Consider the following 26,101-nt stretch of genomic DNA (forward strand, 5'->3'; position numbering starts at 1 on the left):
TTTTCAAGGAACCTGGGAGAAGTTTCTACCTATGGTTGAATTTTCGTACAACAACAGTTATCAGGCCACTATTGGTATGGCACCTTATGAAGCACTTTATGGAAGGAAATGTCGAACACCATTATGTTGGAGTGATATCGATGAAGCACGTGTTATAGGACCAGAATTGATTCAAGAAACTACTGACACGATTCGTTTAATCCAATCAAGAATGATGGCAGCGCAAAGTAGGCAAAAGAGTTATGCAGACCAACGCAGAAGACCACTAGAGTTTGAGGTTGGAGATCACGTGTTCTTGAAAATTTCGCCAACGAAAGGAATAATGAGATTTGGTCAAACTGGGAAGTTGAGACCAAGATACATCGGGCCATATGAGATATTAGAAAGAGTAGGTGCAGTAGCATATCGACTATCTTTACCAACCGACTTGGAAAAGGTGAATAATGTATTCCACGTGTCGATGTTAAGAAAATATGTTCCTGATCCTAGCCATGTGATTACGCACGAACCCTTGTTATTGCGAAATGATTTGACTTACGAGGAGAAACCAATTGAAATTCTAGAACGAAGAGAAAAGAGACTTAGAAGCAAAGTAATTCCAATGGTTAAAGTCTTGTGGGCCAATCACTTGACATCTGAAGCTACATGGGAAGTTGAAGCGCAAATGAGAGCGAAATATCCCCAGTTATTCGTTTAGAAACGATAAGATGTATGAATTTTAATATGTTATTTGAATGATTATGTTATAATGATATTCCGCCATGTTTGTATAAGCGAATAGAACGAATAAGTATGAATTGTATGATTTCTATGAATGGCTAGTTCTACTGAGTTCCAGTTTCGAGGACGAAACTTTTTCTAAGGGGGTAAGGATGTAATACCCCGAAATTTTAAATTCGATTTATTAAAATTAAAAATATTTATTAACTTGATTTCGTTTTAATTAAATTACGAATAATCGAATTTCGTTATTTTAATCGTTTTTACGATTTATTTTAAACGACGAATTTATAAACTGAAATTATTTATTTTTCATTAACGCTAATTATTTATTTTTAAGGAATTATTTTAAGCAATTTCCGAAAATTAATTACAATTTCTGAATTTTTGCCAAATATTGTGAAAATTAATAAAATAAAAAAAAAGAAAAAGAAAAAAGAAAATTCATTTTTTTTGTTTGCTCTCCACGCTCAAACCAGGAAGTCAACTTCCTTCCTTCTTTCCCATAATTCAGTCCAAGTGCAGATACTTGGACCCCAAGCACAATTCCTAGCTTGTTCATCACTTTTCTCATGTACATAATCAGAACTTTGGATGGAATTTCAACAACAAACCAAAAACAATTTCAATCTCAATCTTAATCACAATCCTTGTTTTTCTGTGATTCAATCCAACCAACCACCAACAACAACCACCTCAACCACCGTGCACCACCATCCTCACCACCACTCCACCACCCCGCATCACCCGACCACCCAGAACCACCGAACACCACCACCCCACCACAACTCCCTTCCCTGCTCTCTCCTCCTCTAGCGTCCCACTGCCTCCTTCTTTCTTTCTCCTCTTTCGCCCCACGCCACCACCACAACCACCACACTACCAGCACCACTCTACTCCTCCGACCACCATCAACAACCACATCCACCAAACCACCGCCCAGAACCACCCCGTCGTCCCCCCCTCTCCCTCGCACCTTCCCCTCCCCTGTTTCCCCTGTTTCGCAAATCACCACCCCCATCCCCTTAACTGCTCCGCCGCCGCTAAACCACCTCCACCATCGCCGTGGAAATCCCCGGCGAAGCCCAGCCCAGCCAGCTTCCACGCCCTCTTCCTCTCTTCCTCCCTCCTCCTCTCCTCCCTTCCTTCTCTGTTTGCTCGTGCCTCAACCAGAACCAAAGCAAAATAAAAAAAAATCAGATTTTCTTGGCCTTGTTTTTATTCTCCTCAAACCCATATTAAATTGTGCCAACTAACCATTTGGGCCTTTGGTAAGACCAATCTGAATTTTCAGATTTTAAATTTAGCAATATTTATGTTTTATTAGTTTTTATGATATAATTATTTACTAATAAATTGATTTTATTTTCAGGTTTAATTATCAAATATCGATTTTACTAAAATAAATTACTTAGCCTGAATTAACAAAAACGGAATTTTTAATATTATTTACATGAAAATCAATTATAAAATATATATGTATTTCGATTGAAAATTCGATTAAATAATAACATTTTCGTTAAATTTCGAAAGTGTAATTTTTCGTTATTTATATTAAAACTCGTTATTTATAAAATTCATTACTTATAAAATTTATGATTTTATAAAATATTGATTTTAAATTATATTATCGATTTAACTAAAATAAGTTACTAAATGGATTTATCAAGGACAAAATTTAAATAAGATTTTCGTGTAAATTAATTAAGGAAAATATATATATTTCGATTGAAATTTCAATTAATTATATTCTTCACTAAAATTGATGTTTAATTATATTTTCATTAAAACTATGAAATTATATATTTTTTTTAACATTATTATTAGAAAATTGGTTAATTATAAAGTTTCGAAAATATTAAGTTAAATTATTTATCAATTTGGTACTAATTCAATTATTTAATATTTTTAAAGAAATTGGACTCGGAGCTCAGGACGAACGTACCAACGAAAATCCTTAGCAAAGTCGTGGAAGTGAGGTAACGGCTATTGCTAGTACCCGCAATCCCCTTATAAATATGATTTATGAAATTATGACGTTATGATTGAATTTATGAATTAAATGTTTTGATGTGTTTTATGGATTGTGGGATGAAATATGATTTGTTTGAATTGTTTATTATAATATGATTTGATTGAGTTTTCTCATAAAATTATGTTTATGCAATGCTTTGAAAGAAATGATATGTTTATTGATCACAGGATCAAAATGATGTTTTATGATATAAAATGAGTTATGTTATTTCAACTGAAATACAAGCCAAGGCTTGGTAAAAATACATAAAACATGATAAATGAAAGTGAAAGACCTGGTTTGTCTGGCGGTATATAAACTACCATCTTCCTATCTATCGGTCATGCATGCACCACAGACACCTGTCCACCCATGGATTACGAGCCCAGGCTCCCATGGTTTATGAGCCCAGGATCAGGGCCCAGGCCCATGTTACGATGATGAGCCCAGGCTCTTATGGGCCCAGGCCTAGTGGAGAATTCCTTCATGGTTCGTACTTGCCGACAACTAGCATGTTAAATTGCAAAGTTTATGAATGAATTGAATATGATGTTTTATTAAATATTTTACTTATTCTATTCTCCCTGTGTTATTAAATAAAAAGAATTGAAATGAATTTACGCTGCTAGAATAGTTCGTTACTGAGTCTTCGGCTCACCGTTTTGTTTTCTGTTTTAGGTACTGCGGGGAACGATGGAAACGAGTAGTGGCAAGGAATTTCACTATAGTATTAATCACCTAGTTTATGCTTAACGTTTTAATAGTTTTTAATTAAAGACTTTTAGTAAGTTATGTACTTTTTGATAATATAAAGGATTATTATATATATTTTGGAGTATTTAATGGCTTATAATTGATGTTTGCCTTGTAATTTCCAAAAAGGAAGTTACGGCAGGTTATGTCCCGACCAATTAGGTTAATTCCGCTGCTAATTATGCTTTAATAATTGAATTAGAGGTCGGGGCGTTACACATTGCCACCCCTAGTGACTGGGTGGTACATCAAAAAAAAATATACTCCCTCCATCTCAATTTAGAGTTTCCATTTATCATACCACGTAGTTTTAGGTAAAGTTTTATACTGTGGTTTTAAATATTATTTTATTAAAATGTAGGTATAATAAATAATTTAGAATTTCCATTTATCATGCCAGATAGTTTTAGGTAAAGTTTATAGTGTAGTTTTAAATATTATTTTATTTAGAATGTAGGTATTATAAATGACAGTGATGTATTTTCTTAATTGAACGAGAGAGGGTATGAGACTCTAGATTTTAGTAGTGCATACTTGCCAGAAATAGAAAGGGCATACAAAATTGAGACTGATAAAAAAGGAAATGGGAAACTCTAAATTGAGAATCTTTCATTTACTATATATATATGTATCCATGTCCATACATTAAAAGATATACAAAGTACTGCATTTCTTCCCTAAACCTATTATGCAAATTGCTAGCATATTTATTTTTCCTAAACTTTTTTATACAACAGGAGACCGCGCGCGTAGCGCGAAGCCAAACAACACGAGTGTAACTAAAAGTATAAATTACCAGCTGTAGACACCTACTTTTGTCCCCGTTCCCGCAAGTGAAAGGTTCGATGATGAAAGCATAAAAACTCCACTTGACAACGCATCTCCTATAAAATAAACGAATCTCGATTCCCCATTTCATTTCACCCGAAACCTGCTATTTATGGAAACCTGCTAAAAATAGTAACTGCCGTAAAAGGTAGCTTCTAAAAGTGGCAAATCATAAAAGATAGAAACCTGTCAGAATTAGGTGTTGCATTCCAACATAAATCCTAAATGAGATAGAAAACTGCGAGAATCCTATTCCTAATAGGATTCGGAAATAAGAGTTACGTATTAATTAAAATCCTAACGAGCCTAGAGTTCGTAACGGGCCCAGACGCATTCCGTCACAAAATTGATACGCGCTAAAAGACTCGAATTAATCTCAAACTCTACGGATTTTAGGAATCCGAATCTGACTAAACAAAACTGCCCAGACCCTATTTTCAACGCCTGGCTCTGGGCGCCGAAATCTTCGGCTCCCAGGCCTGGGTGCTGAAAATACCTGGGTACGTCTCTTTTCCTAATTCTTTGTGGATTAGAACTCTGCAATTCTATCTTTCCACGAACTCTTCCCTATAAATAGACCCCTAGTTTCGACGTGAAACAACACACAACAACACATAATATATTATGAGTATTGACTCTAAACCCCTTAGCCTAAGCCTCTCGCTGCGAAACTGTTCACGCGTTCTGTCGCAATCGATCCATAAATCGAACAGAACGTATCCTGTCCCATAATTGAGATTCGTTAAATAAAAAGGAGAAATAGCAAAGTCAAAGTGGTTAGTTTTCTGAGAACCGTGACGCACCTCTCAAGGGTGCGTCGTAATGTGTCCCTTTTCGATGATTTAACTACTTTCCTCGCCCTTTTTATGAACTGTTAAACTAACCTAATTTGATTGTCCTATCACGCCTAACAAATATAATATTTTTGGGAAATCGGATTATCATGCTAGGTCCCTTAATGTTATTTAAATCAGATAATCACGATCGAATTAGTATTATATGTTGCATATTGCTAAAATCAATTCAGATTAGTTTAATAGTTAACGCATGTCCCTTCAATTATTTATGCTGAGCTAGTAAGGATATCCTGTCTCTGGAGTTATCGACGAGCGAATTACTCCTCTCGGTAGTTACAGTCCCCCGAACCCTCAATCTCTACCTTGCGGGTGTATATTGAGAGATCCCCACACCAGGGATCACAAGGGAACCTATGGCCGTCGTGGTCAAACATAATTGCACTCCCTTTATGTCACGATAACCGGGTTTTGTCCGTTTTTCTCATTGTCGTTAAAAACTGAATGGCGACTCCTATATTACTAGTCAATTGGGTGTATACTCACAGGAAATCCAATTACACTTGATTGAATAAAAAGAATCGTCACACCCACGAGGGACAAGGTCACGCATTAGCCTCGCGCATTTTCGACCCCCCACACCAGCCACATTAAAAATTTCTAAAAAAACAAGAGAGAAAATGAATTATCTACAGCCACTGGATTTGCACCTTCAAGGAAAAAGGGGAGGTTGTCGGTCGCAGGGGCGGAACCAAAAAAGTTCTTAGGGAGGGCCGATAGACAAGATCAAATATGCATCAGAAAAAAATAAAAAAATATAAGATTACGGGGTATTTCATTGCACATAGCCACACAATATTTCACAAATTAAAAAAGTATTACTCCTTTCATTTTCTTGTATTATACTAGAGATTGTAGAATTACGAAGTATAAACCAAGGATGTGGACACTTTGCTTTTAAGAGGAGAGATACAAAATTCAAGAGATTTATTAAATATGATAGAGTTCCATAATATTATATGAAGTATGAAAAATGAATTGAAGGTTGACAGTCATCAAAACAATAAAGTAAAGGTGAGCAGAAGGTGGATGAATATTAGTCAATAAAAGGATAAAATGAAGGAGGGAATGCTGGCAGGCGAGAATCGACCCTCAGATCTGATTGTCAGCCGACAATTCCTTTTCATTGAGCACCCAAATTAGCCAAGCAAATCTTCTGATTCATATATGCAGATTTTACTTTTAGCATAAATAATAGAGGGTAAAATCTAGACTTAGTAATGAATCCCGCCAGCCCCCCTTAGTCCCGCCCCTGATCGGTCGACAGATATCGTAGACTTAAGATTCGTCTGTCTTTGGTCGTCAGAGGTGGAAGAGGATCACTGCAGAAATGCAGAGGAGACAAGAACTTCTCTTGTGTCGATGGCTAGGGTTATGCATTTAAACGTGAGAGGCGAGAATATGAGATTCGAAGAGTACAATAAATTTTTGGGTAAATGGTTTTTTACCACCTAAACAAATTGATAAATTGTTTCTTACCACCTAAAAATAAAATAAAGTTTTTGTTTTTTTACCACCTCTTAATCAGAAATATGGACAGAAACGTTATGCGATCCCATTTACGATTATATTTTTATTTCCTTCTGTCCTCCCACAATTTTCAGGTATATAAGCTATCATTTCCCCTTATTTTCCACTAATTCACATAACATTTTCATCAATTTTGTAGGTGAGAGGTGGGAAAAGACGAATTTTATTTTATTTTTATGTGGTAAAAAACAATTTTTACTCCCTCCGTCCTAAATTAGTTGTTACACTTTCTTTTTTCGTCTGTCTCAGATTAGTTGTTACACTTCTAAATTAGGAATGACCTCACAATAGTATATTGTCTCTCTCTTCCCACTAACTTTTTTTTTGTCTCCACACCCTCTCTCATTCAATTAAAAAAATACCCCACTAACTCCTATTACATCTACTTTTTCAATAAAATAACAATTGATAACCAAACAACCATTTATCACCTAAAACTTTGTGCAAAGGTAAGTGTAACAACTAATCTGGTCGGAGGGAGTATTTTTTTTAGGTGGTAAAAAACAATTTGTTAATTTTTTTAGGTGGTAACAAAAATTTAACCTACATTTTTTAAAAGGTGAGTTAGGTACTTTGGTTTTTTTTATAAGGAAATAAAACTATGCGGACAGTCTAGCTCACCCTTTCAGATGACCCACCCTTGCGGATGAAATACAATGATTTCAAGACAAAGAAATGAAATCAACGAGAACATACGAACTACACTCTAGCCTCAACTTACCCTAGCCCTAGTGCTAAGAAAACTTGATAATAGACTACAAAGGAGAATGACTAGCCGAGCGATAAAAGATAAACCTTCGACCTCACCAAGAAATCTGGAAGCCCAACCCCAAATAGCTAAACTTAACTACAGAGTATTAAAAACTAACCTACATCAAATACAAAGTTACAAAGAGCTGCAAAACTATAATTCCTCCGATTTTTAATACTCGCAACGTTTGTAAGTTCTACACTATTTACATATATTTTGAATATTGTTGGTGATTTTTACGTAAATTAAAACATAGTTATGTGGGATCTTGTTAGATTCGTCTTAATATGTATTTTCAAAATATTAACCTTTTATAATTTTTGCTTAAAGAGAATTAAAGATATTAATGACCAAAGTTATGCATTGGCATGCGTAAAAATGACAAACGTTGCGAGTAAAAATGAACGGAGGAAGTATAACCTAATGGAATAAAAAAAATTAATAAACATATCAACAAGAATAGTCAACTATAGAGTATCTTCTTATTATGAGAAAAGGCTCAAACACAAGCTTGCTTCAGATTTTACCCACATTTTTTGTGCTGACCTAGCTCTCTGTGTAATCCCAAGGAACAGAGAGGAAAAGCATGATGAGAGGTAGACTTTCATTAATAGGTAGAGACTTATAACACCTTTGAAGGCCCGCAAAGATGACGACGAACGACCATCGACAAAGAACTTGAAGACAACTCCAGATCTGAAATTTCTGGCCTAAACCAGGAATAATTCCTTGAGATAGCCGACTGAGGCTGTAAGAGACTAGAAAGAAGCTGACTGAGACTATAGAGGGATGACTGTTGAAATCTTTGATAGTGACAAAATGACCAAATCGAACTGTTATATAGAATGTTATAACTCTAAAATTCGAGACTTAATCTCAAAAGGCAATGTGGATTAAAGATAGATCTAAAGAGGGATTTGTCGAAGATGACGGTTAGAGAAAGGAGGCTAAAAATTAGGTACTTTGGTTAAATGATTATTTTATTTTTTTAATTTTTGTTCGAAGGGGCCCAAGACCTGATATGTTCATATTTTATAGTGTTTTTACCCCCGTCCCTTAGTATTTTTTGATCTCAAATGAGCTATTCGGAGCGATTTTTAGTACTAATGTGCTCCTTGTAGTGTGTTTGTAGTTTCAGGTTCATCATTGTAGGAATTAGCATATTTTTTTGCATTTCTTACTCATTTGAATCAATGCAAGAGATTATGTACTTTCGAGAGCACACACTGAGTTGGAAGAGTTTTCGAGCAAAGCGGATAGTGAAAGAACTAGAAAACCGACACTCGTCTACTCTTTTGATCATAACTTACGTTCTAAATGAAGTGATTACAATTGGATTAGATTTTAGACTTCAATAGCTTTCCAACGAGTGGTCACTCGCCTAATTCCGACGAATAACGAAGGAGATATGGCGTTTTAAAGATAGAGGATCGTGCAGCTTGTACGCGCGCCCGGCGGGCGAATGGCTGCCCGACGGGCGAACGTCTGCCCGACCGGGCGGAAGCTGCCCGACCGGGCGCGTGCCGATGATTTCCAGAATGTCTCCCTCCGCCCGGCGGGCGACGACAACCCAGGGCCTTGTTTCTCGCGGTTTGCTTCCGGTTTTTCCTTATGTTTATGGGAAAACTATAAATACTAGGCTTAGTTATTTTAGTTGGACATCTTATTCTAGTATTGAAACCCTTATTTTTATTTTTCTTAGTTAATTTCTCTCTAAATTTATGCAAACACTTAGTTTTCAATTTCAATAAAAATTCAAGATTTCTATTTCCATTGTTCTTCAATTAAGGTATTGTTCACTATTTCAATTCTTTGTTTAGCTCTAATTATGTTTTCAATCATGCTAATTGCTTTGTTTATTGTTAATATGCTTGAGTAGTCTAATTTCTAGGGTTTGGGGATCCATGAATAATATGAAGGGATATTGAATAATCATGATTGTTGGCATTGTAATTGATTTCTACTATTGATTGGTTTATTTCACTATACAATTAGATTTGCGCAGGTTTAATTGTCGTAGTTATGCAATATCAAATTAAGATTCGAGAGATGCAATTTGATGTTTAGGCTTGTGTCAATAGGTGGAATTAGAGTTAATACGTAGCGAGAGCCCGTTAATTCTAAGTCTATGATTAGTATCGATTCGAGAGAGCATGTTAGTCTAATTAATTACTTTGTTGATTATCATGATTGTTCATTGTCCTGGATTGTTGTTTGTTGGTGAACCTATGCCCTAGATTCCTTAATATATTGATTCTTACTCGTTTAATTATCGTTCGTAGTCTTAGCATACAAACCATCATCCAATTCCTGTTCCCAATAGTCTAGATTAATTAATTGATAGTAGAAAGAACGCCTGTTTCCCTGTGGATTCGATCCTGACTTCCCTTGCTACCTAGCTAGTGGACTTAGGTTATTTTTGATTAGGTGATACGACTTTAGCCTGTCAAAAATTTTGGCGTTGTTGCCGGGGAAACGGTTTTATTTTCTGTTATTAATTGTTTTTTTCTAGATTATTGTTTGTTACTTCTCAAGGGACTCCCGTTCCTTGAGATCGGATCTCACGACTGTTTTCTAGTTTTTGTTTGTTTATGCCCAGGACTGTCCATACCAGCGATCTGACTTCGTTCGATCCTGAACCTGAACGGACCTTTCGTAGACGACGTAAATTCATTGAACAGTTGAGGGACTATTCGGACTCTGAATCCGACTATTTGATTAGCAATCTATTCCATACAGATTCAGAGATGGGTGACCAAGCACCACCACCACCACCCCCACCTGTGCCAAGGCTTACGGACTATTCTAATCCAAGTCTATCTGTGCTTCCCAAGGCGATCATGCCTTCCATTGCGGTCGAAAATTTCAAGATCGAACCCCAGCTGATAAATATGATCGAGAGACACCAATTCGGTTGGGAGAAGGGTGAAGATCCTAATCTCCATATTCAGTCTTTCATTCAGTATTGTGCCACCATTAAGCAGAAGAATTTAACACCAGAGCAGACTATGGAGATACTCTTTCCATTTTCATTGAGTGGGAAGGCAAAGCTATGGATTAATAGTCTCAACCGCGCAGCTATGAAAATCACCGATTGGGATTCTTTGGCTCTTGCTTTCTATGTGAAATACTTCCCACCTGAGAAGACGGCTCTTCTAAGGGGAGAGATAATTTCCATCACCCAACGAGCAGACGAGAGTTTGTTTGAAGCCTGGGAAAGGTTCAAGGATCTGCAGAGAGAGTGCCCACACCATGGTATGGATGACTGGTTCTTGATCCAACAATTTTACAACAGTCTGGGTAACGAGTCTAGAACCATTCTAGATTCTGCTGCTAGTGGGAAATTTATGCAACTGGAGGTGCCTAGAGCTTTAGAGGTGATTGAGGAGATGGCTATCCATAGTGTCCAATATGGGAATCCTAGAGGTTTTGCTGACCGGGGTGTTAAGCACGAGATGTACCTATATGTAATTTTTTTTGTTGAAAATTATTAAATATTAATATTTAAAAAAACTCGAGCTTTTCAGCAAAGCCAAGGGTAGCTCGGGTTTGGCTCGTTAAGATTTGAGCCGAACACGAGCTCTAGTCGAGCAGAGCATTGACCGAACCGAGCGTTGAATAGTTCACGAGCAAGCTTGGCTCATTAACACCGCTAGGTGAATGGATTGATAGAAAGTCCTCAATTTTCAATGTTTATGTTTGTGGGGTAGAACATTCTTAGATTTTACAGAATTTTCATGAAATACCCCTGATTTTTTGCATAATTCACCAAATGCAAACTTTTAGAAATTCACCAAATGCCCCTTACAAATGACTTAATACCCAAGATACCCTTACTAATGACGGCGCCATTAGTCCTCCGTTAGCCTTGTTTCATAATTCACCAAATACCTCTATTTAAATACTTCTTTCACCAAATACCCCTATTCAGAAACATAATTTACTAAATACCCATAACTTAAAATTACCCATTTTGATGCTCAACGGCTAGTTTTTGTGTTTGAAAAGTAACCGTTGTTTATTGTTTGCTTACATAATACCTCTTTTCTGAATGATTATTGTAGTTTAAAAATTATTTTGTTAATTTTATATCATTTTGTCATGATTTTTCCCCCCAAGGGCCACTAGAAGGGTTTGCAGTCAGCATCTGTACATGAACTGCAAGAATAGAAGTTGGAGTGGAGAACTGTTCCACAAGATGTTCTAGATAGTTTCTAATGCGTACAACCCCTATGTTTACAACAAGGCAATTACAACAAGATCTCTGGAATGCCTTGCAAACATGGTTCGAGGGTGATTTTTTTCAAGGGTGTAGCTTATAAACAGACATATGCAGATCATATGCACCTAATGCCTAATCCCACTTAGTGGCCTGAGTTCAGATTTGCCACCATTAACCCTCCTGGGATCAAGAGGAGTGCTGGAAGACCCCCTAAAAAGAGAAAAATGGGTGTGAATGAAGTTAAGAAGAGGAAGCGACACACTCAGTTAACAATATTGTTGCTGCACATTGTTTTTTTTGCTTAACTACTCCCTTGCACCATCTTAACTTGTTGCATGATCACACTTGCCTTTGCAGATTGAGTGTTGTATCAGAGTTTCTGATGGAAAATTTATTCCCATAATAACAGAATTTTTTTAGGACTTTTAAGTTTGTGGACTGATTGGGTATAGATGATGATTTGGGAAGAAAACTCATGAAAAAAATGACACTTCCTCCGTCCCAAATTACTCATTACACTTATCTTTGCACAAAGTCTTACGTGATAAGTGGTTGTTTGGTTATTAATTGTTACTTTATTGCCAAAGTAGATGTGATAGGAGTTAGTTTAACATTTTTTTAATTGAATGAGAGAGGGAGTGAGGATCAAACTTTTGTTAGTGGGATGAGAGAGACAATATAATAATTGTGGGACCATTCCTAATTTAGAAGTGTAATAAATAATGTGGGACGGATAAAAAAGAAAAGTGTAACGAGTATGTGGGACGAAGGGAGTATGAAATTAACAAAACAATTTCTAAACAACAATAGCCACTTAGAAAAAGTGGTATTTATAAGCAAACAATAAGCAACGACTACTTTAAACACAAAAACTAGCCGTTGAGCATCAAAATGGGTAATTTTAAATTATGAGTATTTGGTGAATTATGTTTCAAAATATGGGTATTTGGTGAAAGAAGTATTAAAATAGGTAACGAAGGAATAATGACGCCGTCATTAGTAAAAGTATCTTGGGTATTATGTCATTTGTTATTTTTTGTTAAATTGATTGATGTTTATTGTTTATTTGCTCCGTATTTAAATAGGAGACACACTTATCATTCCCGACCTTATTTAAATAGGAGATACACTTACCATTTTTAATAACTTTTCAACCCCACCATCTAATTAAATAATATATCTAATTTACCATATGATCCACTACCACATTAATTTCATAAACCCCCACCCCAGACCCCTCCAAAATTTAATGGTCCCCACTTATTTTACTTGATTAAAATATTTACCCCAACCCCATTTGCTTTATTATTTTATTTCATTCAACTATTCTTCCTTAATACCCGTGCCCGACTATTTTTCTTATTTAGATTAGACCAAAAAACCAAATAAGATTAGAAAAAACAAAAAGTACTCATAGAAAACCAGATTATGTAAAGAGAACAACGCATATCTTCCAACCCTACTAACGCTCGTGAAACAATACTCCATACAGAACCAATCAGCCCGCAAATATAAGATTCGTACTCTTGATTTCTTGATCGCGAACAATAGCCTATACTCCCTCCGAAGTATCTTTGAATGTGATATAATAATTGTACAGGAAGTCCTACTGGCACGCCGGTAGGGCACCCTTGACCAACACAAGTATTGCCAGACAAGCACAAGGGAACAACGTTCCAGTCGATATATGGGCCAAGTAAGTTACAGTCGGCATAACTATATCGTGTGTGATGAACCAAGCCAAAAGAAAGAAGGTCCAAGGATCGATGGGTAAAGATCCGTACCCTCTTTACGGGTTGCCCCCTATATATATGGACCCTTATTCAATGCCAAAGGTACATGATCACCCAATCATTTTGATAAGCATTTATTACAGAGCAACCAACATAATTTGACTTAAGCATCAGAGGGGTAATTCTCGGATCACCCCCAAGCCTAGTTAACCTTCTCACTATAAAGGACGCAGTCAACATCCATTATCACGAAGACGGTCAGACCTCAATACTGTTCTATATCCCTTACCGGAATAATTGGGGCTAGAAGGAAGGGACCTCGCACTTGAAAACTACAGTCATTATACGAAAAGAAAATGGAAAATACGCAGTCGGATTCGGGCAAGAAAAACAAGAAACACACTCCAAAAAGTACTTAATGAATAATATATTCACTTAAATACTTGATCCGTTCACGTACTATTCGTGTGACCCTACGAGTTCAGTCAAGAGTAAGTTGTGGATTAATATTATTAATTCCACTTGAACTTAAGCGGCCTCTAGCTAGGCATTCAGCTCACTTGATCTCACTGAATTTATTAACTTGTTTAATTAATACTTAACCGCATTTATTAGACTTAGCATTGAATGCATACTTGGACCAAGGACATTATTTCCTTCAGAGAGAGCGTAAAAACTGAAAAAGAAGAGGGAGAGGTTTACATAAAGAAATGAGGAAGTCAAATAGCCGTTCAGTTAACAAGACAGGAAGGAATAAGGGTGGTTGGATCACCTGACTTTTCATAGTTTTCAGATAATTATTTTATGTGTGGCTGATAAAATCCTAATATATGTGCATATCAACTTAAAGTCGCAAGGGATACAAACTAAACAACCAATTTCGACAAGCCTGTCCACCCTCCTCTCATCTCAAACAAAACCCATAAAGGCAAGAGTCTGCAAGACAAATTCTGGGCTTGGCTTGTAACTGAGTCCTTGGCCATCACTCTGGTTCTTCTCCAACTTACACTGAGCACCAGTTATACTCTTTCCAAAAAAGACTTGCTCCAGCATCTGCATCTCTTACATAGTCAAGCGCATTTTTCAATCTCAAAACTGGACTCATTTCAGCTTTTAGTTACAGGGGATGAGGGTCTAAAACTCAAGTCTCTCAAAGGAAACAACCCGTCAATTTATCAGAGAATAAAGGAGACAGCAGCACAAGTATCTAAACCCAAGAGAAAGTGATTGATAGATACCAGGAAACGTTGTATTTTTCTGGGTCTCTACGGTACGCACAATACCAAGCTGCTCAACGTAGTTTCCTAGGACTATCAATGCTCTAGTGGAAGCAATTATAATTTTATAATTCCAGTCACCAATACACCATTGTAACAGTCTGTTGAGGCTCTCAGCAAAAAATGGACAGGGAGAAAGCCTCAGTTGAACTGCAACCTTCGAGTGCTGTCAATGAAGGTAGACATGAAAGGAAAGTTAGGAATGAAGCGTTTAACCCATTAGCTATCTCAAGAGAGCTTAGAGAGTTGAATTTTGAGGCTGATCAGTTTATGCAGACAGCTGAAGCAGCTAGATAAGAAGTTCTGAAGGCAATGTCAGATGTAGAGCAGACAAAAACAAGCCTTAAAGTGATAGAAATGAGATGGGTTGTCTCCAAGAAGCTTGAGGATGCTGCTAAGGCTGCTGAATCTCTTGCTTTGGCTGAGATCAGGGCTTTATCATTGAGCAATGAAGGTGTATCATTCGAGGGTTATTATCAGCAAAACCCAGGAAGAATTAGTCTGTCAATTGAAGAATATTCTAGTTTGAGTAATAAAGATCAAAAAGCCGAAAACCTGTGGAAAAGGAGGGAGATTGATGCTTTGAGGAAGATAGAAGAAGAAACAGAGAAACTGATGAGCAAGATGGGATTTAGGAACAAAAAGATATTGATTCTAGATTTTAAATGAAATGATATAGACATTAAACAAAAAAAAATCTCAAACATGTGAGAATGTTACCTTAATAAATGTTTAGTAACAAGTCTAGTTATTCTCTTGCGTCACTATGGGTCTGCCAATTCAGAAATGAACAATCCATCTGGATAATTGAAAGACAGAATCATAATTCATCAAAGTATAAAAGTATAGCATGATATGCTTTGATAATAAGACATACTGTAAATTAAATCAACAGATAACATCATTTTAAGAAATGAATAAAATTACAACAAAGTTTAATTACATCAACAACATCAACGTTTATCTAGCTCGTGAAACTCCAATGTAACAGAAAAAATCCACTATATACTAGAACAACCACAACCGTTAAACACGGAAGCAAGACCTAACAACTAACTAGCCTTAAATCATATACCAAGAACCAAAAACAAAATCTTCTTATACCAAAAATAAAAAACAACAACTTATTTCATCTACATTTATGATTTAAATTGAGATGATTTTCAACCTTAGTGAATCCCAAAGTTATAACAAGGACACGGCAGATACGTTTACATCTAAGATTTCAGGATATTGCATACAAATAAAAAGATTTTCATAATTGAATATGTCAGTTGATGCTAAATTCAAGCAATCAGAGGAACGCGCAATAGTCACAAATTTTAATTTCAATCAACCATAATCAATATATAATCTGATACTCATCCATGATGACAACAACAAATGATAACGAAGGAGGCAAGAAACTTAACATCTCTATGAAGCTGAATGGGGAAAAAAGGATTCAAATTTTACACTTAACGTAAAGAATTGAACAAATACTAACCTTTCAAAGAGCTTTTCAATAGTTTGGAATTGTTTCTCAGACGAAATGAGTGTTTCTCTTACACTGATGAGACTGCTGACATATGATTTCAGAGACTCAAAATCACGTACACGAGAAAGCTCATGCTCGTTTTCCGCAGCTCTCTGTCTCTGCCTAGATGTCTCGTCAACAAAGTCTTTAACCCGCTGTCGCAGCTCACTTAATATACAGTTAGTTCCAAAAGCAAATCTTTCCATTTCCTCAAGCTTCAAAGACATGTTTTCAAGTTGATTTTCCTTCTTCTTAATTTCTTCTTTACCAAAGTTGACTTTCTCCTTCTCAATAGCAGTTTCAGACTCTGCAATTAAAACCCTTTTAACCAGAGTTTCCATCACGTTTGTAACCATATGCACGGAGTTTAGTGGATCGCATACATAGGCTCCATCTTTATCACGATCAAGACCACTTTGGTCACTAGTTCCTGTAGATGTTACATCACTAGGACCTAAAATGTGAAAATGGGAAAATCGTAACACCCTACCAAACAAAACTTTAGTTGGGTAATTGGTACAATGTTGTCAAGCAATCACATCATGAGAAAAACACTAGTCACAAAGTTGCATTCGAAGACAATGTTTAAACAAGTTGCAAGCTCTATAAGTAGACAATGCCCATTATAAGTTTATAACAAGCCTAAATAAGCACACTTTTGAATCATTCTACAGGACATCTACACACATACACACAACATGAAATTGTATAAAGCACCATCTTACATTTTGCTATCACACGGAGGAAAGGCCATTTCGAACATTTACAAATACCCGAAGGTATGTTCGTAACTCGTAAGGGCAATGAAGTTCAAGCACAATAACTTAAAACTTAATTTGGCACCATCTTATATCTTTCTACTAAACAAAGGAAAGGCTATTTCAAACTATAACCCAAAAGTATGTAAGTATAGGCATTCGGGCAATGAAGCTCGAGCACGATAACTTAAAACCCCATTCAATTTATACTTCAGGCCGGTATTCGACAACGAAAGATTGATCAGTGTACTATACAACAATTACATGAAAAAATTATAAACCTAATTCAAATTGTTCAATCAATAGTAAAACTCTACTATCAGCCTAGCTTATGAATTAACATTGCCTATCTACAGCTATGAACTAAAAACCTTGATTTTGACAAATTTGAGAACTTCAAGAATCCAATACACCAACCGCCAACGCCATCAGCTTAGAACACTCAAATTAAAACAGATAAATCAACCACAAAGAAATTCTCTGATTATTAAAAAAATAAATACAAAATTGAAATTAAAAACAAATAAATTAGGAACCCAGATCAAATTGAGAATCAGAAAGTAAAACCCTAAAATGCAACACATGATTAAAAAATCAAAAATGAAAAATCTACCCCCATAAACAGTATTGAAAAAAGCAGAAAGATCCAAGCTGGGAAAAAGGACAAGGAAAAAATAACAAAAGAAAACAAACAGAAATTACAAATTTCAGAGTTTTTGAAATTACCTTGAGGAGAGAGAAACGGAAATGAAGAAGAGCCCTTTTGATGCCGGCAGACGGCTGGTGCGTGGGGGATGAAGGAGTTCCGGTGGTGGTTTCGCCTGAGAAGGAGGAGAGAGGGTGCGAGTGTGTGAGTGTGGTTTCGCCGGTCACCTGAGAAGGATGAGAGCGCCGGTGGCTTCGCCGGTCAGCAGGGAGATGGTATCGTCTGGTTGCAGGGAGCGAATGTGTGAGCAGGGAACGAGGAGCGCAGTGTTGTTTTTTTTTTTTAGCCTAGGTTAAAGGTTGCGTTTGTTTTGAGGGAAAGTTGAGATTTCAATTTATTTTTATTTTTTTAATTTTTTTGTTTTTAAAAGTTGCCCTTGTTTAATAAGGGAAACTTTTGATGAGCAACTTATAAGCATTTTTCCTCTAGTGTCACCCAATCATTTTGATAAGCATTTATTACAGAGCAACCAACATAATTTGACTTAAGCATCAGAGGGGTAATTCTCGGATCACCCCCAAGCCTAGTTAACCTTCTCACTATAAAGGACGCAGTCAACATCCATTATCACGAAGACGGTCAGCCCTCAATACTGTTCTATTTCCCTTACCGGAATAATTGGGGCTAGAAGGAAGGGACCTCGCACTTGAAAACTACAGTCATCATACGAAAAGAAAATGGAAAATACACAGTCGGATTCGAGCAAGAAAAACAAGAAACACACTCCAAAAAGTACTTAATGAATAATATATTCACTTAAATACTTGATCCGTTCACGTACTATTCGTGTGACCCTATGAGTTCAGTCAAGAGTAAGTTGTGGATTAATATTATTAATTCCACTTGAACTGAAGCGGCCTCTAGTTAGGCATTCAGCTCACTTGATCTTACTGAATTTATTAACTTGTTTAATTAATACTTAACCGCATTTATTAGACTTAGCATTGAATGCATACTTGGACCAAGGACATTATTTCCTTCAGAGAGAGCGTAAAAACTGAAAAAAGAAGAGGGAGAGGTTTACATAAAGAAATGAGGAAGTCAAACCGCCGTTCAGTTGACAAGACAGGAAGGAATAAGGGTGGTTGGATCAATCGCGTTTTCCCAAGACAGGCCCGATGGAAGACACATGTCGAAATTAATTTTAAATTTTCCCGCCACGCGTCCAAAAGAAGGTGCAACGTCTCCACGTGTATAAGGAGGCTAGTCGTCCATAAAATATGAAGGAGGCTAGTCGTCCAAAAATCTTAAGGGGGCTAGTCATCCAAAGAGTATCAAAGAGGCTAGTCGTCGAAAAATCTCAAGGGGGCTAGTCGTCCAGTCATCCAAAAAGTATCAAAGAGGCTAGTCGTCTAAAAATATCAAGGGGGCTAGTCGTCCAATCATCCAAAAAGTATCAAGGAGGCTAGTCGTCCAAAAATCTCAAGGGGGTTAGTCGTCCAGTCGTCCAACAATTTCAAGGGGGCTAGTTGTCCAATCGTCCAAAAATCTCAAGGGGCATCACTTGCGCGAAGCGAGCTAAATGCAGCCGTCTTTGCCCTAATGGGGGCTAGTCGATCCATCAGGGCAATCCCGCATGTACTATCACACATTCTTTCTGTAACGACAACACCTACTAGGTGTGGTCATTACGAAGGGGGCTAGTTGTTCATGGTATATTTCTTCAGAGCAATCGCAATCGCCAGGGCTGTTGCATCACTACGAAGGGGGCTAGTTGTACGGGAAGCCCTACCGGCATGCCAATAGGGCACCCTTGACCAACACAAGTATTGCCAGACAAGCACAAGGGAACAACGTTCCAGTCGATATATGGGCCAAGGAATAGTTACAGTCCGGATAACTCTGTTGTCTGTGATGAACTAGGAAAAAAACAAGAAGGTCCAAGGATCGATGGGTAAAGATCCGTATCATCTGTACGAGTCGCTTGCCTATATATATGGACCCTTATTCAATGTCGAAGGTAAGTAATCTCACCTAACCATTCCGATAAGCATTTATTACAGAGCAACTAGAATAATCTGACTTAAGCATTGAAGGGGTAATTCTCAGATCACCCCCGAGCCTAGTTAACCTTTTTACTGTGCAGGGCGTAGTCAACATCTAATCACGAAGACGGTCAAACCTCAATATTGTTCTATATCCCTTACCGGAACAATAATGATACAAATAGGGTAGTTGACAATAAAGAAATATAAAAAAGGAGAGGGGTGTAAAAGTTACCAAGAATGAAAGTATTTATGATTAAGGTGTGCTCATAAAAAAAGTAAAAACAATAAATAATTTGGGAGTGGGTGTAAAATTTAACAAAAATGAAATTGTGACTCCACATAAAATACGGTCGGAAGTAGTAATTCCGACTCCCAAAAAAATACGGAGGGGTATATCTCTTAGTTCTATTTGCCTGAGATGAAATCCAAACTTATTGGAATTAATTAAACTTGATTAATCTGATGGGCCTGAGATGAAATCCAAACTTATTGGAATGAATTAAACTTGATTAATCTAACGGCCAATTGATATTTATAAAACCTGAATGGAACTTATTGGCCTGAAAAGACGTAACTTGTACTCCGTAAACACATGGAAAATGAGATCAGCACTGTGGACCAATAATACATTAACACCACCATTTCAGCATGAATGTTACCAGATTGTGGCAAACATTTAGGGACTAGGAAGTAATTAAGAGCACGATCTACATTAATTAATAGAATGCAGAATCATAGATTGACAGCCTCATACGCTCTAGATTTGTAATACAGAGGGAGTAAAATAAAGTGATCGATAAGATAGAATATGGAAAAGGTATAAAAAGAACAAGGGTAATTATGTACAATAGTAATTTCTACTCCGTAGTATTTAATTTGCATGTGGATCGAACGCATTTCCTCAGGTAGACTTGAGTTTATCCAGTCCATATAAGTCCTGGATTAATGACGCGCATGGTTAGAAAAGAAATACATAAAAATAGAATGTGTATAAATAAAATAAAATAGTTGATGAGGTTAGTTAGTTACAAGAGTGGAGTGAAGTTGTTGTAGGAGAGGCACGAGTAAAGAAAGTAATACTTGGATTTCATCTCTGAGAGTGTCAAAGTTATCACCTTTGCCCATTAACAGGCTTATAAGTGTATTTGTATCAGGCAAAAGTTTCAAGGCTACCTGCAACTCATAGATAGATTAATTTATATGAAATAAGAATGATCAACTAGTACTATTACGGAGTTAGTAATTAAAAGATGTGGAAATTAATTACTTTATAAGCAGTTGCTGAAATCCATCCATGCCAAGGTTTCAAGGTCATCTCGTATGAATTTCCAACAATTTGTTCTATGTTTGCCCTTGGTTCTATTGCAACATGTTGAAGCAGTGCAGCCATCAAGTCTAACGACCTAATCAAAACAATTACAGTATACCAAAACCAATATCAATTTAGTTTTAATTGACCAACTCAAACCAACTCTGGAAAAGTATTTAAAATGATTATGAAATGAATTCAAGGACTAATACTGTTTAACCGTCATCCATTATAGACAAGTACTCTATCATATATTAAGCTCTAGGAATCTTCAGGCAGTAATACGTACTTAATTCCATGTTTATAATTAACAAAATTAAGTACATCGAAACACATGTTTAACGTATGTAACACTTTATTAATTACTACTCCGTACTCCGTACTCCGTAGTAGTAGAATATGATGACGATGTAGTGTAGTGTAGTGTAGTGTAATAATAAAATACCTGGTGAGCCAAAGCAAAGCTTTGCTACAACTATTCCCCTTTTTGGCATTTCGTTCAACTGCTTCTTTGTTTAATATTTCTACCAAATTTGAATACGTTGCCGGGTCTGAATCACTAAGCATCTCCAATCTCTGTTGTCATGGTTCATCATGCATGACATATATATAACATCTAATGAGTATATGTATAATCAAAGTTTGTTAACTCCGTATCAATTTAGTAGTAATACAATCATCACTTACGTATACGTTTGTTACACATACGCTTATCAAGTTTTCATTATATGAATGCTTCTCTTCATTTCACAAATTTATTCTTATTAGAATCATATCGGATCTTTTTAATTTATTCTACATGTGCTTTCTTTTGTCAACTACCTTATGCTTCATAATTCATATTAACAAGATTGATCCAACTTGATAATGATCTTTTCTTTTATATTTTATATTAACGTACTATATAAATATGGTCAAAGTAACTCCAATCTTATTTCAAGTGAATAAGAACATCGTAATCACAAGTCACAACCCCTATTTCATGCACACCACGCCATTTCTCATCTAAAATGGAATTGCTTCCTCCAGTGACATTAAACATGCTACCAATCCTAAAACTCCACCGTCAAAATCTATGTCTACTTTTAAAATCAACTACAGAAAAGGCTGAAATAAATGGATATACTCGGTATATAAAAAAGAACATAGGCATGTTGTTTATTATATTACTCCCTCCGTCCCTTAATACTCGATCTATTTTGACTTTTTGCACTATTCACATAATTCACTTTGACCCTATTTATTTCTAGTATATATGAAAAAAATGTTAGCATATAATATATTGTTGGCTTCATCTTTATATATATTTTCAAAATATAATATTTTTATAAGTTTTTATAATATCTAGTTAAAGAAATTGGTGGTCAAAGTTGTGCATTGGCAAACGTGTCTGTGTCAAAACAGGTCGAGTATTAAGGGACGGAGGGAGTAATTGGTAAGTGGTAACATTTGTGTATAAATAATCAAGAATAGCTGCTGGTTACTCCCTCCGTGGCTCCGTCCCTTAATACTCGATTCAGTTTGACTTTTTGCACTATTCACATAATTCACTTTTACCATATTTTATTTTTGGTATATGAAAACAAATGTTAGTATATAATATATTGTTAGTTTCATCTTAATATATATTTTCAAAATATCAATATTTTTATAAGTTTTTATAATATGTAGTTAAAGAAATTGGTGGTCAAAATTTTACATTGACAAGCATGTCCGGTCAAAATAGGTCGAGTATTAAGGGACTGGACGACACGTATTAAGTCTTTTACATGTGGACATGTGTATACTAGTGATTTACTGTAGTCCGGCCTCGACCTTCAATTCCTAATATCTTGGGCATTTAACCCATGCACATGAGGATCTATGCTCCATCTGCGGGAGCATGTTTCTGTAACACTGTATCTTCGATCACTACCAATAGGATCTCATCACCATTACATGCACTTTGACCATTCTTATTAGTTACTGTGATTTGTCTACACTACATGCATAATGACTGAGTAGTCATTTTTATTTTTATTTTTATTTTTATGATTTCTCAAGTTCTTCTCTTGGTTCTGTTATTGGTAATCCTTAGGCCACCTAAACATTTTTCACTTTTTTTCGTCCAAATAAGATAATGATGGTTTAATCCATCTGTGTGAAATCAAAAGATCTAATCCGCGCGTATAGATGATTGATTTCTTTTAAAACTACATTTACTCTAATAAGTTTTCAAGTGATTTTACAAAGAAAAAAATAATTACATTTACAAAATATTCATCACTTATACTTATTCAAGTACTTAGGTAGTACATATTACAACTTATATACTAGGTACCAAGTATAAAATATTAGATGTTTTTCTAATCATAACCATGTATTACGGGTAGACCTGGTTATTGGACAGGGTAGTCAAATGAATATAGGGTTAGGGTCAAGTTAATAGGGCATTTATTGGGCAGGACTCTTATTGGACAGGGCCTTTATTGGACAGGGTCATTATAGGGTCAAACTTATACTACAATTATTTTGAAAATTAAAATAGTAATGATACAAAAACTTACGTGTATAGCTTCGTATTTACTTGTACTTGCACATGGCTCTTTTGTTTTTCATTTTTCATTGCTCGTTTATTGACCCGCCCACTAATGACCCGCTATTGACCCGCGACCCGCTTTTGACCCGCCCATTATCGACCCGCTAAAAATGACCCTTTCAATACCCGACCCTCTTTTGACCCGCACCGACCCTGACCCGCCCCGCCCGATAACCAGATCTAATTACGGGCTTTAGAAAGGTAACAACGTATTCTAGACACCCCAAAATAATACGTAGTATTACATGATTGGCAAAGCAGATCGATCAACTATATGACATTTTGTATGTAAATATAATAAAACCTGTTTTAGTTTAAGATAATTAAGAATATTTTGACTTTGGATCAACAATCACCTTTGCACAAAACATTCAACTTCTTAAAACGAGAAAAACATTTAAGGTAATGGAGTTAATTAAGGGGTAATTCGTACCTGAATGTTCTTGAATATATCTTGTCTCAGCACAACCATCGTCGGCCCTATCTTATCTGCATGTAATTCATACAAAACAATGTTATTTCGATCTCCAAGTGAGAGCGAACGCGATATATAACAAGATCGCGCAATTTTATTTGTGTAACTGTACGTGTAGTGTGTGTTTTTATGGTTTTCACAATGCATAAAAATTATGTGATAACCAAAATCAATTCCGTATTAAGTTTGTTTTCAGAATGTAGAGTGTTCTCTTTTAAAAGGAGTTGGAATTAAGTATTACAATAATTATCAAACTATATAAGCAAGATATATGCTTGTTGTTTTGTTCGATGCTCAAGGGGGGGGGGGGGGGAATGCATATATATTTACACAAAATATGAAAATTAAAATACTCCCTCCGTCCCGGAATACTTGACCTGTTTTCCTTATCGGACCGTCCCTTAATACTTGACCTGTTTCTAAAAATGGAAATATTCTAACAATATTATATTATTTCTCACTCCACCCCTATTAGCCCACCTACCCCCTCTACTCCATACAAAAAATAATTAAAAATTCAACCCCTACTCTCCCCCAACCCCACCCCTTTACACATTTCCCACTAACTACATTAAAATAATACCCCACTATCAACTACTACCTATTAAATTAAATAAGTCAATTCAAGTCCCTTAAACTCTGTGTCGGTCAAACCGGGTCGAGTATTCCGGGACGGAGGGAGTACTACGTAGTACTCAAACTATACATAACCATGCCTACAACCAAAAAAAAAAAAAAAAGTTGCATTAATTATTTTCCAAAAACTTTCATACAAGGGTCATGAACTAGTGATTAAAACTTATAATTATGTATGATAGGATTACAAGTTGAAATCCTCTCCCTTTAGCAGTCATTGATATTGCCTTTTAATTTGTAGCTCGAGCATTCACACCAAAAACATACTAAGTAGTACTCCTAATTATTGATTACTCTTAAATATATAGAAGAAGAAATTCAATCATTCCAATCTGATGTTTTTGTAAGAACATCTCACATATTAAATGGGTTTCCTAAAGATCTTCTGACTACTTTTTCCAACAACAAATCATTGACCTTCATTTCTAAAATGAATTGGTCAATCATACATCAATAATACTTAAAGCGCCTATAATGGAAATTTCAGATCTATCCAAATAAAGCAAAAAATCCTAGCATATCTCAATATCTGGATAGCTACCAATACTACCAAATAGGAAATAATGGGTGTTACGTTGATTATCAAGTTGTTCTTATAAAAAAGCAAAACGACAACACCCACAAGCATGATTCATGAGAAGATCAACAAAATATTTTAAAAAATCTTGACAAAAAAGAAGAAAAAAAAAAAAAAAAAAAACAACCAACTAGTGGACCGAATTAATTGTTTGTTGGTTCAGTAGTGATTGAGGTTGAACTTGGTAGATATTACCGCGTGTTCGATACCGCAACAACAATTAGGAGGGAACTGAAACCTATCTACCCATAACTCGTCCCGAATCCGGATAAGCCCTAAGGTGATAACACAAAAAGAACTACTGGACCGACCAGCCGACCTGACTCGAATACAAAGTCGAGAGTGTAGTAGTCTCTGGAGAGTGAGTTAGTGATTCATCCAAACAAAACCGGGAGTCTAGTAGGTTCTGCATATCAAGGGATTTATCTAAAAAAGCGAGAGTCTAGCAGGCTTTGGATATCGAGGGATTTAATTTATCTAACGAATTGAAACATAAGTGAACGAGGAAAGGGAAGGATAAAAGAGATCGAACTCAAGAAGTTACGTACCTAGAACTTGAACAATTAAGGTGCAAAGAGATAGAAAAGAGCTAGTGGGTATGTAGGAAAGAACACGTCGTTGTTGTTCGGAAACAGCAGCAACGACGACAGTGGCAGCAACAACAGAAGACGGTGAACTCGAATCGCCATTACCATTGTTGATAAGCTTGTTAATCAAAGAAAGCTCTTGAATAGCAGACTTAATCTCAGTTTCTTTTGCCATTAGTTCTCTCTTTCTTTTCATCTCTTCTTTTAAATTAAAAGTCTTCTCTTCTTGTTTTCTATATTTATAGTGTTCAACACTAACCCTAATCACATAATACAAGTATATATTTTT

General features: G+C 36.1%; 2 protein-coding genes across 2 annotated transcripts; both read right to left on the reverse strand.

Moving 5' to 3' along the window:
• Positions 1-14,219: 14,219 nt before the first annotated feature.
• Positions 14,220-17,863, reverse strand: LOC110786216 (uncharacterized; the record flags this gene model as incomplete). Its single annotated transcript, XM_056842450.1, has 4 exons — positions 14,220-14,848; positions 15,403-15,481; positions 16,169-16,652; positions 17,683-17,863. Coding segments are annotated over 3 exons (684 nt in total), but the record flags the coding sequence as incomplete, so codon positions are not given.
• Positions 17,864-20,341: 2,478 nt separating this feature from the next.
• LOC110786214 (glycolipid transfer protein 3) lies at positions 20,342-26,101 on the reverse strand. The gene is made up of 6 exons (XM_021990753.2): positions 25,774-26,101; positions 23,971-24,026; positions 21,405-21,535; positions 20,918-21,053; positions 20,680-20,823; positions 20,342-20,587 (listed from the first exon to the last, which is right to left on the reverse strand). Exons 1-6 carry the CDS (start codon positions 26,006-26,008, stop codon positions 20,552-20,554), a joined length of 738 nt encoding a protein of 245 aa, XP_021846445.2. The 5' UTR covers positions 26,009-26,101; the 3' UTR covers positions 20,342-20,551.

The sequence above is a fragment of the Spinacia oleracea genome, chromosome 4 (genome assembly GCF_020520425.1).
Source record: "Spinacia oleracea cultivar Varoflay chromosome 4, BTI_SOV_V1, whole genome shotgun sequence".
In the NCBI taxonomy this organism is placed as follows: domain Eukaryota; kingdom Viridiplantae; phylum Streptophyta; class Magnoliopsida; order Caryophyllales; family Amaranthaceae; genus Spinacia; species Spinacia oleracea.